This window comes from Moschus berezovskii, chromosome 10 (genome assembly GCF_049115385.1).
Source record: "Moschus berezovskii isolate FMDL1 chromosome 10, NW_MosBer_1.0, whole genome shotgun sequence".
Lineage (NCBI taxonomy): Eukaryota > Metazoa > Chordata > Mammalia > Artiodactyla > Moschidae > Moschus > Moschus berezovskii.
In genome coordinates, this window is record NC_142469.1 from 74,914,259 (window position 1) to 74,929,055 (window position 14,797).

General features: G+C 37.2%; 1 protein-coding gene across 4 annotated transcripts in view; it reads right to left on the reverse strand.

Annotated features, from left to right (window-relative positions):
* Window positions 1-14,797, reverse strand: part of ARHGAP18 (Rho GTPase activating protein 18) — a 143,719-nt gene that overhangs the window by 32,680 nt on the left and 96,242 nt on the right. For all 4 annotated transcript variants that reach the window (XM_088840743.1, XM_088840741.1, XM_088840740.1 and 1 more), the window contains exons 6-8: window positions 6,963-7,128; window positions 4,727-4,818; window positions 67-144 (exon numbers count right to left, since the gene is read on the reverse strand). In XM_088840743.1, coding sequence (XP_088696869.1) covers window positions 67-144; window positions 4,727-4,818; window positions 6,963-7,128 — 336 coding nt within the window. The remainder of the gene's footprint in view (window positions 1-66; window positions 145-4,726; window positions 4,819-6,962; window positions 7,129-14,797) is intronic.

Below are 14,797 nucleotides of genomic sequence, written 5' to 3' on the forward strand. Positions count from 1 at the left end.
AACTGAGCTTTGCAGATGCAAAAAGTTTACTTAAAGTTATTTACATGAGTAGAACCAAGAAATCACCTTGATTCGAACAGCAGCTCCAGGGATTCTTAAGAGACCTTCGGTTTCCAAACCTCCCTCTTCAATGCAAGAAATCAGCTGTGTATAAACAGAAGGACATTCTGATTTTGGCATTCTTAATAGGTACAGTCTCAAATTTAACATCCCCTTCATACATAAATAAATAAAAACTGAATACAGTGACATGTTAACTGGATTTCACTAAGTTTTGAATGCTATGGCACAATCACTACTCATCCTTAAGCCAATATATCCCAAAACTTTAGCTGTAATTTGGAAAAAGTTGGATCCTTTGGAACAAAAGTATATAACTTCACACAACACCTGCAATATCCCAGATAGAGACTGACCCATGTTCACTGTTTCAAAGCAACTAAGACGATCCATTTCTTCTGCTTTTTCAGAAACATACATTCTGCAATCAAATACATCTTATGAAATTATAGTATTTGCATATTTACACCTCCTTTTCAGTTTGTTCAAAGAAAAAATTGTTTATGATACGAAGGAAAAAAAAACTGCTTGCAAATATTCATTTTTAGGCTTTAAGCTTTCGGTGGTAAACTTAAATAAAAAAACAGTTCTGGTACGGGGTTTCTAAATCATACCTGATGAATACACACAGATCTCTAAGTTTTTGTTTTGTTTTGCTTTGTTTAATAAGGCAGAAACCCACAAGAATAAGAAAATGGAGAAATTTCAATGATACAACACTGGAACCTAGGAAATGGTTAGTTTCTTGGCAGAGACTTTCAATTGGAATATGCATTCCCTGGGCAGTACACAAAGGCTTTATGGGGGTACTTGACTATTTTAGCTTACCTTGTAGCTCAGCTGGTAAAGAATCCGCCTGCAATGTGGGAGATCTGGGCCTGATCCCTGGATTGGAAAGATCTCCCGGAAAAGGGAATGGCTACCCATGCCAGTATTCTTGCCTGGAAAATTCCATGGACCGAGGAGCCTGGCGGACTACAGTCCATGGGGTTGCATGATTGAGCAACTTTCACTTTTCACTACTTTAAAGAAATCGATTTCCTTGTTCTCAATTTAAATATAAGGCAATTGCTAGCATCATATAGGCTTTCCTTACCATCCATTTCCCTCCTTTCACAATAGCCTTCTTCTAAAAGACAAACCTACTTTTCTCTCAGCCCCAAACTTACTATAATACCCTCTGCATACCCTGAGGCACAACATCTTCCAGAGCGCCAAAACAGTATAAAATTTTAATTTCTTTTTTTCAGAGAAACCTCCTTAATGATTTACCAAGACTTTATAAATAACATAAAGCTTACTATTTTCCCCATGCTTATAAAAATGTCTATTAGGAGCAAAGCATGGCATCATGAATGAAGTCTTCTGAACTTTATCCAGATGTTCTGAAATACGATTTATTGGCGCACATAGACACGGGAAGAGGGGACAATTGTTCCCCCATGACCCCACCTCTTGTAAACCTGGATTATGGCCAAAGTCTGTACTAATTTTGAGTTAGTCAGGTAAGAACAAAGCAAAGAGTAGTCTCCCAAGTATTTATTACTGACTGAAAACAGAAGCACCGAATTTCAAAAATTCAACTGGAATGATTTTCAAGACATTTTTCAAGTTACACTGGATAAAAACTCATGAGGAAAAAAATCTTTAAATGTATTATTTTAGATGAGATGAACATTATTCAATAAAGTATTTAAAACTAAATATATCAAATAATATCCATGTGACATTTATTCAACATACAAGCAATTTGTTTTATTTCATCTTATAAAATGTTTAAAATATTCTATTAACAAAAAATAAAATTCCATGCCAGTAGCTGGATCAAATTCGTTTTTAGCAGTAAGACAAATTTTGCTTTTATTAAATACACAGGCAAAACTGATGATTTCTAAATAACTGAACAAGAATAATTTTTACTTTTTTATTATTTTTTTTTAAATTTTTTTAAAATTTTTTATTTTTTTTTATTTTATTGGAAGCAAATTACCTTACATTAATATATTGGTTGGTTTTGCCATACATTGACATGAATCCGCCCCGGGTGTACATGTGTTCCCCTTCTTGAGCCCCCCCTCCCACCTCCCTCTTCTCTATATCCTCCTTCCAGGTCATCCCCGTGCACCAGCCCCAAGCATCCTGTATCATGCATCGAACCTGGACTGGTGATTCATTTCACATACGATAATATACATGCTACAATGCCATTACATTTTTATATTTTAATGCTTTTTATTATTCTCTAATGCTGAATACCAGCATTCAACAGAGAATGTATATATACACTGTCATTTTTCTCATTATTTCTCACTTTGAGAATAACATAGTTTAGCTACATTCTATTGTCATTGTTAAAATACAAATAATACTTTATTATGAAAATATGATTTAAAATTTGCCAGAATTTTGCCATAGATAAAAGTTAAGAATATTTCTATTTCTCCAGTGCTTTTGGGAATATGGTTTAAACAGTGTGTTTCTAAGGCATGGGGTGTGTACGGGGTTGGGGGGAGTGGCATGAGGAACCAGATACAATTTATAGATATTATTGCAAATCAGTGGTTTTCAATTCTTTCCTTTCAGTAAAATTAAGGGAATACCTAATTGAATTGTCAGCTGATAAAATAAAAAAATACTTTTCGGGATAGATCACAGTGATTTTTTTTTTGCTTATCATTCAGAGGGAATACAAACAGATAAGTGTTATCTAATAGAAAGCTCTTTATATTCTCTTTTATTTTTTATATGAACCCAAAATCTTTAAGGCTCTTATCCAAAGACTTCAAACTGGTGTGTAGTCTGAGTCTCTAAAAAGTCTGAAGAGACCAAAAATGTAATTAAATAACGAAAACAATGTCAAGAGGAAATGACAGGGGACTGGATGCAATCCGGAGTCTGACCTGCAGGCAACACTGACTTCTGCTGGGACCAACGCTTGCTCTTCGCTGATGTGATAGTGAATCTGATGTGTCAACTGGGCTGGGCTACAGTACCCAGCTATTTAGTCAAACACCAGTCTAGATGTTGCTGTGAAGGTGCTTTTTAGATGCGATTAACATTTAACCTGTAGACTTTGAGTAAAGCACTACTTTCCATAATGTGAGTAGGCCTCATCCAGTCAGCTGAAGGCTGTAAGATCCCAGACTGAGGTTCCCCAAAGCAGCACAATTCTGCCTCAAGACTGCAATACAGAAACCCCACAGGAGTGTCCGCCTGCAGAGTTTGGACTCAACCCTGAAATGTTAGCCCTTGCCTGTGTTTCCAGCTTGCTGTACATAATTCAGACTTGACAAGCCCCACAATTGCAGAAGCTAATTCTTTAACGTAATCTCTCTCTCTCCCCACCCCTGACCCCAAGAGAGAGACAGATGCTCAATAAATATTATTGAATAAGTGAATGAAGGAAAGCACGTGTGTGTGTGTATGTGGCTGCAAGTATCTCTTTCTCTCTTCCCCTCCCCAACACACATTCATTCATTCCTTCATTTACTTAATAATATTTATTGAGCATCTCTCTCCAAGAGAGAGAGAGAAAGAGAAATCTCCTATTGGTGCTGTTTCTCTGAATAGGGTTCTACTGAGATCCATGCTTTGTCCACCTGCATAAGTAACTCGCACCATTTACTGCCACTAAAAGAACTTGAATCTATGGTCTCCATTTATAAGCATCTCTCTGGTTATCACAGACACCATGAACAACCATCCACACAGACACAGGTTCTGCAGGCAATGACCAGAGGAAGCTGGTGAGTAGAACAAGCTGTCTACAACAAAGTCCATCAGGTGAAACACTGAGACACAGGCTTGGATGTAATGGTGATTATGAGGAATGAAGAAATCAGAGCTTAGTATTCATAGGTAAGATAGTAAATGACTGGCTTAGAATAATGGAAGAATTGGTGCCAAATAGATTAAGCTTAAGTATTAAATGGCTTTGTTGAGAATAACAACTGAGAACATCACTACTGCCATTCTTGCTATCCATGAATTTTTAGAAACTGAGATGCCTGAGCTGTTGCAAAATCTGCATCTTGGGTAGCCCACAACTGATGCGACTAGCCTTCCTCAGGGGTATTCCCTGTCTTTTATCCAATGTAATCTGTGTTTCTGAACAATGATGGCTCAGAGGTTAGACTGAAATTTTTATATTGTCATAGATAATCCCCTTATGAATAATTGAGTGTTGACTACACAAGTGACTTTATAGTTTAGCAATCATTTTCTAATTCTACTTTATAGTTTCTTTGCCTACTTTGGAAGAAGGCACTAGTAAATTAAATTGGACATCCTCACTGTAAATAGGAAAGCTTGGAAAATACATACAGGCATAAAATATTCATGAGGATTCAATTCCCTAGAAATTTACCAGCAGTCCCCACTCCTATGTATTATAGAATTGAAATCTCAATTATACAAAGCCAGCTAATATAAGACAGGAAAATGATGCCAGGTAATCACAGTTACAAGAAATAACACTGAAAGCATCACCATGAAATAAAAATTATAAGCCCTTGAAACAAATCTGTTTTCTGAATAGAAAAACCAAAGCATAAAAGAGCATATCAATTGGAAAACTATATTATAATAGTATGAATGCAAAAACAAAAACAAAACACCATTATCTCAAGTATGCTGTCTCTATGCTGACCCGTTTGGGCCTACTTACTTTTTGAAATATCAAGGGTATTCGAGTTCCTGGTACTTTCTTCTGATCTTGTTCTAACAATACTGTCAATGGGACACAAAAAAGGCCAGAATCTGCAAAAACAACAACAAAATCTCTTCACTTTCATCAACCTATGAAATATTATTGCAAAAATGTTAAGGCACCAGATTCCCGATATTGTCATTCAATCAGACAACTATATCAAGCATCTAAGTGAGTGACATTTTGTCTACTAGGTAAACACAACTTAATCGGAATATTCTAGTTCCACCCTACAGAGCAATCTAGCAAGCAAAGGCAACTAAACTAATGACTATAGATCATCACCAAAATAATTAGAAAAGTATAAACTATTACAAAAGAGAAAAAGAGTGCTGTGGGAATAGGCAAAATATGCAAATAATTTACTAAATGTAATCAAATTAAAAGTTCTTGCTTAAAGCAAATATCACTCATCTGTTCCACACTTAACTGACATTCAACATTCTATAATACAGCAAAGTATAAATATTTGCTTTTTGGAAAATCAGCCAAGATTATGAGCTTGCTCTACAAATGTTCTTCTTTAGAGAACACAGTAGATACTTGGCTTTTGTGAATTTAAATTTGTTGTTTTATGTATTGGGAATAACTCCAGAAGACATGACAGGTAATAATTTATAATTTTTCTAAATTAAAATTATATGCTTTCAGTCTGATGTAAGCATAGCTTCTACCCAGCACCTCCTACCCCACACCCATCACTGAGTGAACAGTTACAGCAAAAAAGTGTAACACACATCATCAGGGAGACATAAATCACGTGTGAACAAGAAAAGGGGGATTATCCCGTGATATGAAAACAGACATTGGAAACTGTGACATTCAGAAGAACGTCAGTAATCTAGTAAATAAATTTTAGTTTAGGAATTAAGAAAAGCATAATCTTTAAGCATGTCAAATTCTAGTTTATAACATAAATATCTTAGATAAGATACAATAAAAAAAGGTGGAAAGAAAATCTGTTATATTAATAGTGGTACTTTTAATGAGAATGGCTTAGTATTTCTCTGTCTGGTAGGAGGCAATTCTGAGATAAAATTAAAAGGCCTCTCTAAGTCACTCTGAAAGTCTTAAGCACTGAGTCACAACTATTTTTTTTTCACAATTATTTAAATTAGATTTTTATTTTGTATCTGGAGAAGACTTTGTGATGAGCTTTTGAAAAAGCATCTGAAGTCTTTATCTATAATGGACTTGTGGAAAACCAGAACTGTTTGACTCAGAAATTCACCATCACAAGCCTTAAGCTAAAATACTCACTTAAAGGAACTAAACACAGAACGGGGTCTTCTGGGGCCCAGCATGGCAGAGAGGACTTGAGGGAAGGTACACTTCAGTCCTACAGAGAAACTGCCTCTAAAACTTACATCACGTGAGTACTTGTCTTTGCTAACGTTACCATAGCAACTCAATAATCCCCATTCTTGGTTTTTCTTTAAAAGATATCTTTAAAGTTAAATGAGATGTCAGAGATTCCTGAATAGTAAAGCTTTATCAACAGAAAATTATCTGGATCTTCAGATGAATAAAATCTTGGAAAAAAACAAGAACTAAGGTGTTTGCTTTCTATCATATTATTAAAAAAAAAAAAGTCTGTTTATATAATGGGGAAAGCAAGCTGATTACAAAGAAAAAAAATTATGCCTACCCAAGAGATGTACAATTTAGGGCTATTATATGCCAAAATCACATTACTGTCTTCAAAGAGGGAAGAATATTTTTTGCAAAAGAGTTAAAAGTAGATTGTAAATGAACAAAGGGACATAGCACTAACTGCCTATGCATTTGCTATCAAATAAATAAAGCAAAAATAACTGATCAGGATTAATCATATTAATGTCAGTTATCAAGATCCAGTCTTAGAAATAAGTATATGTACCAAATATTGTTTTTAAATACAGTTTTCAAAGGAGAGAGCATTTAAGAATCCTTGATCAGAATTTCCTTTTCTTTCCATGGTAATTAAATATTTGATTATGCCTTTATCTTCTATAATCTAGGAGACAGATTTATCAAATTACAAAAATTTTGGAGAGAATGTTTTAGAATTCTAACTCTAGATATATCCATGTGCAGATTATAGGCAATTTGTTATGTATGCATTTCCCACACTCCAGAAAGGATACTTCTAAAAAGTCAAGCTCATTCTTACTAGCTCAGGAGTAAATCAAATTGGTTTTTGTTTCAAAATTACCTTTTGTTTTGATTTTTACAGCTTTCTGTTGTTTCAGTTCAATACCCAAGACATCATAGAGGGCAGTCAGCTCAATTAGGGCTAAATGGCAAACTTTCTTCATGTCCTGGGGCGCTAGGTCACCAATCCTGGTGGTGCCTGTTTTGTCTTTTGGCACTCTGTAAGTCTAAAATAAACACCGTTAATACAGTAAAGGTTTAGGAGATCCAACCAGTCCATTCTAAAGGAGATCAATCCTGGGTGCTCATTGGAAGGACTGATGCTAAAGCTGAAACTCCAATACTTTGGCCACCTCATGCGACACGTTGACTCACTGGAAAAGACTCTGATGCTGGGAGGGATTGGGGGTGGGAGGAGATGGGGACGACAGAGAATGAGATGGCTGGATGGCATCACCAACTCGATGGACACGAGTTTGAGTGAACTCCGGGAGTTGGTGATGGACAGGGAGGCCTGGCGTGCTGTGATTCATGGGGTCGCAGAGTCGGACACGACTGAGCGACTGAACTGAACCCCTTTTTAATGAAAGATGACATAACTATAACTATGAAAAGAATTCATTCTCAAAGTGGTGACAGTGAGAGCCATGGAAGAATTTCTAAAGCCAGAATGAAGAGCAATCCTGTCTTAATGATGATCCCAAACCTGCAGGGAGTCAATATGTGGAGTGTGACAGACAGCAAAACCAGACCATGTACTAGGAGTGTGAATATCAGTGGCCAAGAGGACAAGAAAGACAGTAAACAAAAAGAGAAAACAAACAAGTTAACTGACCTTTAAGAACCAAGAAAAATTACAAGTCAAGACAGACTGTGAGGAGGAAGACACAGGAGGTGAGAGAAGAGTAGGAGTAACCACTAGTGCGTGCCAGGTGCCGTTTATCTACACTATTATTCATTGTCATGTGTATATAGCATGGCATTGTATTGATACATATAATATTATATATTCAGATATATGATACCCAAATAAAGCAGGTACAAAAGCACTGGGGAGAAGGGGAGAGCAGAGGGGAAACCAAAAGCAGAGCCTTTAGAGCCACCTTCTATCAGTCATCTAACTGCTAACTTGCTGTGCGTGACTTCTGGCAATTCTTTAACTGCCCCTTTTTGTAAAATGGACATGCAAAAGCCATATCCTAAAGTAGCAGTTCTCAAAGTACAGTCCAGGGAGCCATATAGGTACCCAATACTCTTTTCAAGGAATCTAAAGAGGTCAACTTCCAATTCCAGATGTTCAAGCTGGATTTAGAAAAGGCAGAGGAACCAGAGATCAAATTACCAATATCCACTGGATCACTGAAAAAGCAAGAGAATATCAGAAAAACATCTACTTTTGCTTCATTGATTAGGCCAAAGCCTTTGACTCTGTATATCGCAACAAACTGTGGCAAATTCTTCAAGAGATGGGAATACCAGACCACCTGATCTGCCTCCTGAGAAATCTGTATGCAGGTCAAGAAACAACAGTTAGAACCAGACATGGAACAACAGACTGGTTCCAAATCGGGAAAGGAGTAGGTCAGGGCTGTATATTGTCACCCTGCTTATTTAACTTATATGCAGAGTACATCATGGGAAATGCAGGGCTGGTTGAAGCACAAGCTGGAATCAAGATTGCCGGGAGAAATATCAATAACCTCAGATATGTAGATGACACCACCCTTATGGCAAAAAGCAAAGGAGAACTAAAGAGCCTTTTGATGAAAGTGGAAGAGGAGAGTGAAAAAGTTGACTTAAAACTCAACATTCAGGAAAAAAATGGCATCCAGTCCCATCCCTTCATGGCAAACAGATGGGGAAACAATGAAAACAGTGAGAGAGTTTATTTTTCTGGGCTCCAAAATCACCACCGACGATGACTGCAGCCATGAAATTAAAAGACGCTTGTTCCTTGGAAGAAAAGCTATGACCAACTCAGACAGCATATTAAAAAGCAGAGACATTACTTTGCCAACAAAGGTCCATCGAGTCAAAGTTATGGTTTTTCCAGTAGTCATGTATGGATGTGAGAGTTGGACCATAAAGAAAGCTGAGTGCAGAAGAATTGATGCTTTTGAACTGAGGTGCTGGAGAAGACTCTTGAGAGTCCCTTGGACTGCAAGGAGATCCAACCAGTCCATCCTAAAGGAGATCAGTCCTGAGTGTTCACTGGAAGGACTGATGGTGAAGCTGAAACTTCAATACTTTGGCCACCTGATGTGAAGAACTGACTCACTGGAAAAGTCCTTGATGCTGTGAAAGATTGAAGGCAGGAGGAGAAGGGGATGACAGAGGATGAGATGGTTGGATGGCATCACCAACTCAATGAACACGTGTTTGAGTAAACTCTGGGAGTTAGTGATGGACAGGAAGGCCTGGTGTGCTGCAGTCCCTGGGGTTGCAAAGAGTCGGATATGACTGAGCAACTGAACTGACTGAAGAGGTCAACGCTATTTTAATAACACTAAGACATTATCTGCCTTTTTCCCTCTAATTCTCTTATGGTGTACAGTGGAGTTTTTCAGAGTTTTTACAAGAAATGCAGTATTGCCAACACACTGAACACAGAAGCAAACATGAGAATCTAAACGACATCAACTCAAGCCAGATATTAGAGAGTTGCTAAAATGTAAAACACCAATATAGTATATTAATGCATATATATGGAATTTAGAAAGATGCTAACGATGACCCTATATGTGAGACAGCAAAAGTGACACAGATATATAAAGAACAGACTTTTGGACTCTGTGGGAGAAGCGAGGGTGAGATGATTTGAGAGAACAGCATTGAAACATGTATATTACCATATGTGAAATAGATCACCTGTCCAAGTTCAAGGCATGAAACAGGGCACTCAAAGCCAGTGCACTGGGACAACTCTGAGGGATGGGATGGGGAGGAAGTTGGGAGGGGGGTTCAGGATGAGGAACACATGTACACCCATGGCTGGTTCATGTCAATGTATGGCAAAAAACACTACAATATTGTAAAGTAATTAGCCTCCAATTAAAATAAATAAATAAATTTAAAACAAACAAACAAAAATCTGTTTTGGAAAAATGACTATTTTTAATAAAGATATTATTTATCTTCCTCATAATATTATATTTTAAATGGATTAATAGTTTAAATTTTTTCAATTTTCATTTACAATATGGGCTTCCTTGGTGGCTCAGATGGTAAACAATCTGACTGCAGTTTGTTTTAGAAAATATGTCTTTTTCATAAATGTTATTTATGTTTACCATAATAATAAATTTTAAATGGATTAAGTTTAGGGACGGGGGAGCCTGATGGGCTGCCGTCTATGGGGTCACACAGAGTCGGACACGACTGAAGTGACTTAGCAGCAGCAAATATCCATAAATATAACTGACATAAAGAAAAGCACCCCCCACTCCTCCCCACTACACAGACAGTACTTTTAATTAATCATCAAGAGAAACTATTCCCTAGACTACTTATTTATATTTCAGAGCTCAAGAGCACAGTCAGTGACCAACTTTCACAGAACTCAATCCAAAGAAATTCTTTACATTCCTAAATCACTTTGTACCAGCCTTCTTCATCTCCTCAGAGTCTTCCAAGGAATCATAGCTTCTGTAGAAATCTGTTTATGCCTTCTTTCTTAGGCCAGCCAGAGCAGGCACAGAGAGCTGCAACCTACAGGGAGACAGTGAATGCTCCAACAATACTAAACCACAGATTCCTGGCCAGAAGGCCACGCATCTGAGGTTTCACCAAAGCACTGCAAGGTGTGGTAGTGTAGTTATTCTCCTCAACACCAACATCTGTCCTGACTGATTAGACAGAAGCTTTTTGAAGTCCTCAATAATTTTTTGAAGAGTCTGTAGAGGTTATAGGACCAAAATGTTTGAGAGTTACCATCCTAGAACATTTCCTAAAACCTACAACTTTTGGCAATTAAGCAGCTAATTCCTTTCAAGCAAACTCAACTCCAAGGGAGAATCTTCTATAGTTCACTGTAGAACCTTTGACAGAACCTTCTTTAGAATCTGCTATATTCTCAAGAGAGTCCACTATAGGAGAAAAGAGATAATTCTTCTATTTTTGTGATACATTTTCCCCATAAAAACATTAAAAGAACAGTAGGTAATATTCATATGCAGCCTTAGTGAATTTTCAGCATAATTTCCAATGTCAATAGTACAGTGTATAGGAGTTGAGAACATGGAGACAGATATCACAGTTTTTCTTTTAACTATTACTGCAAGGTAAGACAAAAATGGTAATACTCATTCTGATAAATAGTTTTTCATTTTATCTTACAAAAGTTCCAATAAGACAAGTATTATTACAGCATATTCTACATGGGGAAACTGAGGCTCATTAAGAGACTAAAGTGAACTCAGAGTGTTAGTTGCTTAGTTGTTCCAACTCTGTGAAACCCCATAGACTGCAGCCCTCCAGGCTCCTCTGTCCATGGGATTTCCCAGGCAAGAATACTGGAGTGGGTTGCTGTTCCCTTCTCCAGGAGATCTTCCTGAGCCAGGGATGAAACTCAGGTCTCCATCATTGAAGGCAGATTCTTTACTGTCTGAGCCAATGCCCACATAGCCAGTGACATAACGAAGCAAATCCAGATCTTTTAAATCCTAAATTCAGTAGTCATTCTGTTCTGCTCCACTTTCCTCATGCCCTGCAATAGGTAGGGAGCAATCTAGGTTGATCAGTATTGATGTAGGACAGGAAAACCTCAAGGACAGGAACCATGCCTTAATCACCTCTGTATGCCCAATGTCCCACAGCCCTGACACACTGCAGGTGTTCTGTCTCCGTGTATACAATGAATGAAGACACACACCCAACAGAAAGAAAAGCACAGAATCAAGCCCAGTGAGGGGTGGGGTCACTGGCTTGATGTTCCCCCAATTTCCTGTGATTTGTACTTAGCTTCATTTTCAAATCACAAAAAACTCTCCCCATTTTCTTCTTGCCTGGTCCAGAGTTCTGCTAATTGCTTTGTTTTCTGAAGGACTGAACCGATACTATTTACCAACCATTTATTTCAAAAAAGAAAAAAAAAAAAGTCCTACATGCTTCATTAAAATCAGTTGCATCTGGTCTAATAAGCCAAATACATGTAATATAATCATTTAAAGCATTACCCAAGGTAAATGTTTAAAGAAACCTGAAATATTATTCGTTCAAACATTTGATTTACCACGCAATATGTCATGAGCTTTATTTATTTATTTATTTAACAATGTACTTAATGAAAGGAGTTAGTTCTTTATCCCAATGTTTAATTCATAGCAGGAGTTTTAAATATTTATGAAGTTTCATGTCATTTTTGTTTAGTTAATAGACTGGATGGTTCAGTTCGTTGGCAAAGAGAAGGCAGTGCAATTTCAGCAAAAGGAAAGCTCTTTACCTTTTGAAAAATGTGCTTTTAAAAGGGGAGTGAAATAAAATTTTTCAAAACATATAAGGTCATTGGCTCCCATGTGTCACCATAAATTAATCAGGCAGCTCTCCCTGGGTGCACCCCTCTTCTGTAAGCTTTGAAATATGAGGGGCCCGTTAGAAACCTTACCAGTAATGACATACTTGACTTTTTCACTCATCAAGTCATTCTAGCCTCAACTCAGAAAGCAAAAGAATCTACTCTTACTTGGTCAATTTCCACAGATGACTTCTTATCACCTGGTAGGAAATTCATTTCTTACCTAAGATCTTTCCATGTGTAAAATGTGATTTTATTAAAGTATTTCACTCACTGTCAACCTAGAGAACCTAGAACTTTTCTAGATAAATGAAATTTTAGGAAACTTTCAAATTTGCAGTTTTTAAAAAGAATTTTTAATGGCAAGGAATAATCATAATTTAAACTTTTCTTGACAATTCAGGATCATGATCCTACAGCTATCTCACATATTTGTGGACAAACATGTGTCTGTCTTAGGTTCTCATTCTCTTTACTCTATCCCAAACTAACATTTCTTTTACTGTCCTTCTACTTCCTCCAAAGACGTTTCATTTTCTAGCAAACTCCCGACTTGGGCCTCCACGCAAGCCTATGACCTTCAGTATGCATAGAGCTCTGTTACAAGACAAGCAAAGTCGCCATAAAACATGAATTTACTTGAATTAAACGTAATTCAGTAAGAATCCAAAATACACTGAATAAAGACAAGAACTAATACAGGCTTCACCATAGTTACATTTCAATACTATGATCTTAAAAATCCTAAATAAACTCTTATTGTTTTTAGTCTGCCAAGATAGGATGCTGCTGCTGCTGCCAAGTCACCTCAGTTGTGTCCGACTCTGTGTGACCCCAGAGACAGCAGCCCACCAGGCTCCCCCATCCCTGGGATTCTCTAAGCAAGAACACTGGAGTGGGTTGCCATTTCCTTCTCCAATGCACGACAGTAAAAAGTGAAAGTGAAGTCGCTCAGTCGTCTGACTCTTAGCGACCCATGGACTGCAGGCTACCAGGCTCCTCTGTCCATGGGATTTTCCAGGCAACAGCACTGGAGTAGCTTGCATTGCCTTCTCCACCAAGATAGGATAAGGGAGTGCTATTATATTTCTACTGTATAGATGGACTTGACATACCAGAATCTTATTCATGTAACCTCCCAAGCTATCCTGAAGTTGTCAGTAGCACCAAAACAAGGACACTGAAACTCACGTCTAAGTTAAATGAACATGTACCTTTAGGGCACATGTCATCAGGATCTTCCAGAAAAAATTCCAGCTTCAAAAGATTAGGCAGTGAAGCCAAGACTTACCATGCACCTCCTGATCTCTCTAACTATGAAAGAAGAATCATAATACCTATCTCATAGAGATCATTTGATAAATGAGCAAAGTAATTACACAGCATACTTTCTAAGATATTATGGGTTCACAAAACATAATATGTAACAGCTAAATTTTCATCCTAACACACATTAAAGTTATAAAACCTGATCTCCAAATTTAAGAGGAGAAATTTGAATCTGCTGAGAGATCATAAAGAATTAACAAAGACTGCTCAATGCCATAAAAAAAAAGAAGCAAATACAAAATGAGGTCAACAAAGAACAACGTATTACATAAAACCCACTGCTTATTCACAGAAGCAGAAGACCATGGAGTAGAAATGGAAATTAAGGTTTTATCTGTTTTAGACTTTCACCTCAGAGTGAGGTATTTACCTCACCAACCATGTTTATGACTTGTAGAAAGCTTACAGTATGCACATGTTTTCCAGAAGATATACAAATAAGTAAATGGTTGTATAGATAAACTGATGCATATATACATAAATAAATGCATGGATACATTAACAATAATTATGAAAAGCATGGCATCTTAACAGCTTAAAAAACAATTTTAAACATTTTATTAATGGAAGTTTGAAAACAGGAAAGCACTAACAGTAAAGCTAGATATTGAGCTAGACCCCAAAGGATGGGTTAAGGATGATAAACACAGAACAACAGAGGGGTAGAAATGGGAAGGTCACTTTAAGCTTGAGGCAAAACATGAATAAAATCTAGAAAGTAGGTGAGCAAAAATCAGTTTGTTAGGCAGAGAATAAAGTGAGAGAGGAAGTTTCGTCTTTAAGTTTCTGAAGTAGAAATGAATTCCTTTTATATTCCACTGTTTGAATCAACAGCTTAAAAGTGAAGTGTCTTCATCTTGTTTAATTAGACTACTTTCACTTAAACTCCCTTCCATCTGTTGAGCTACAGAAGACCATCACTGTCATTTACTTATCGGTCACACAGTGTGGCATGTGGGATCTTAGTTCCCAGATCAGTGATCAAACCCACGTACCCTGCAATGGAGAAGACTATCACTTGTAAAAGATACTTTTGCTAAGGATGGTCTGGGAGC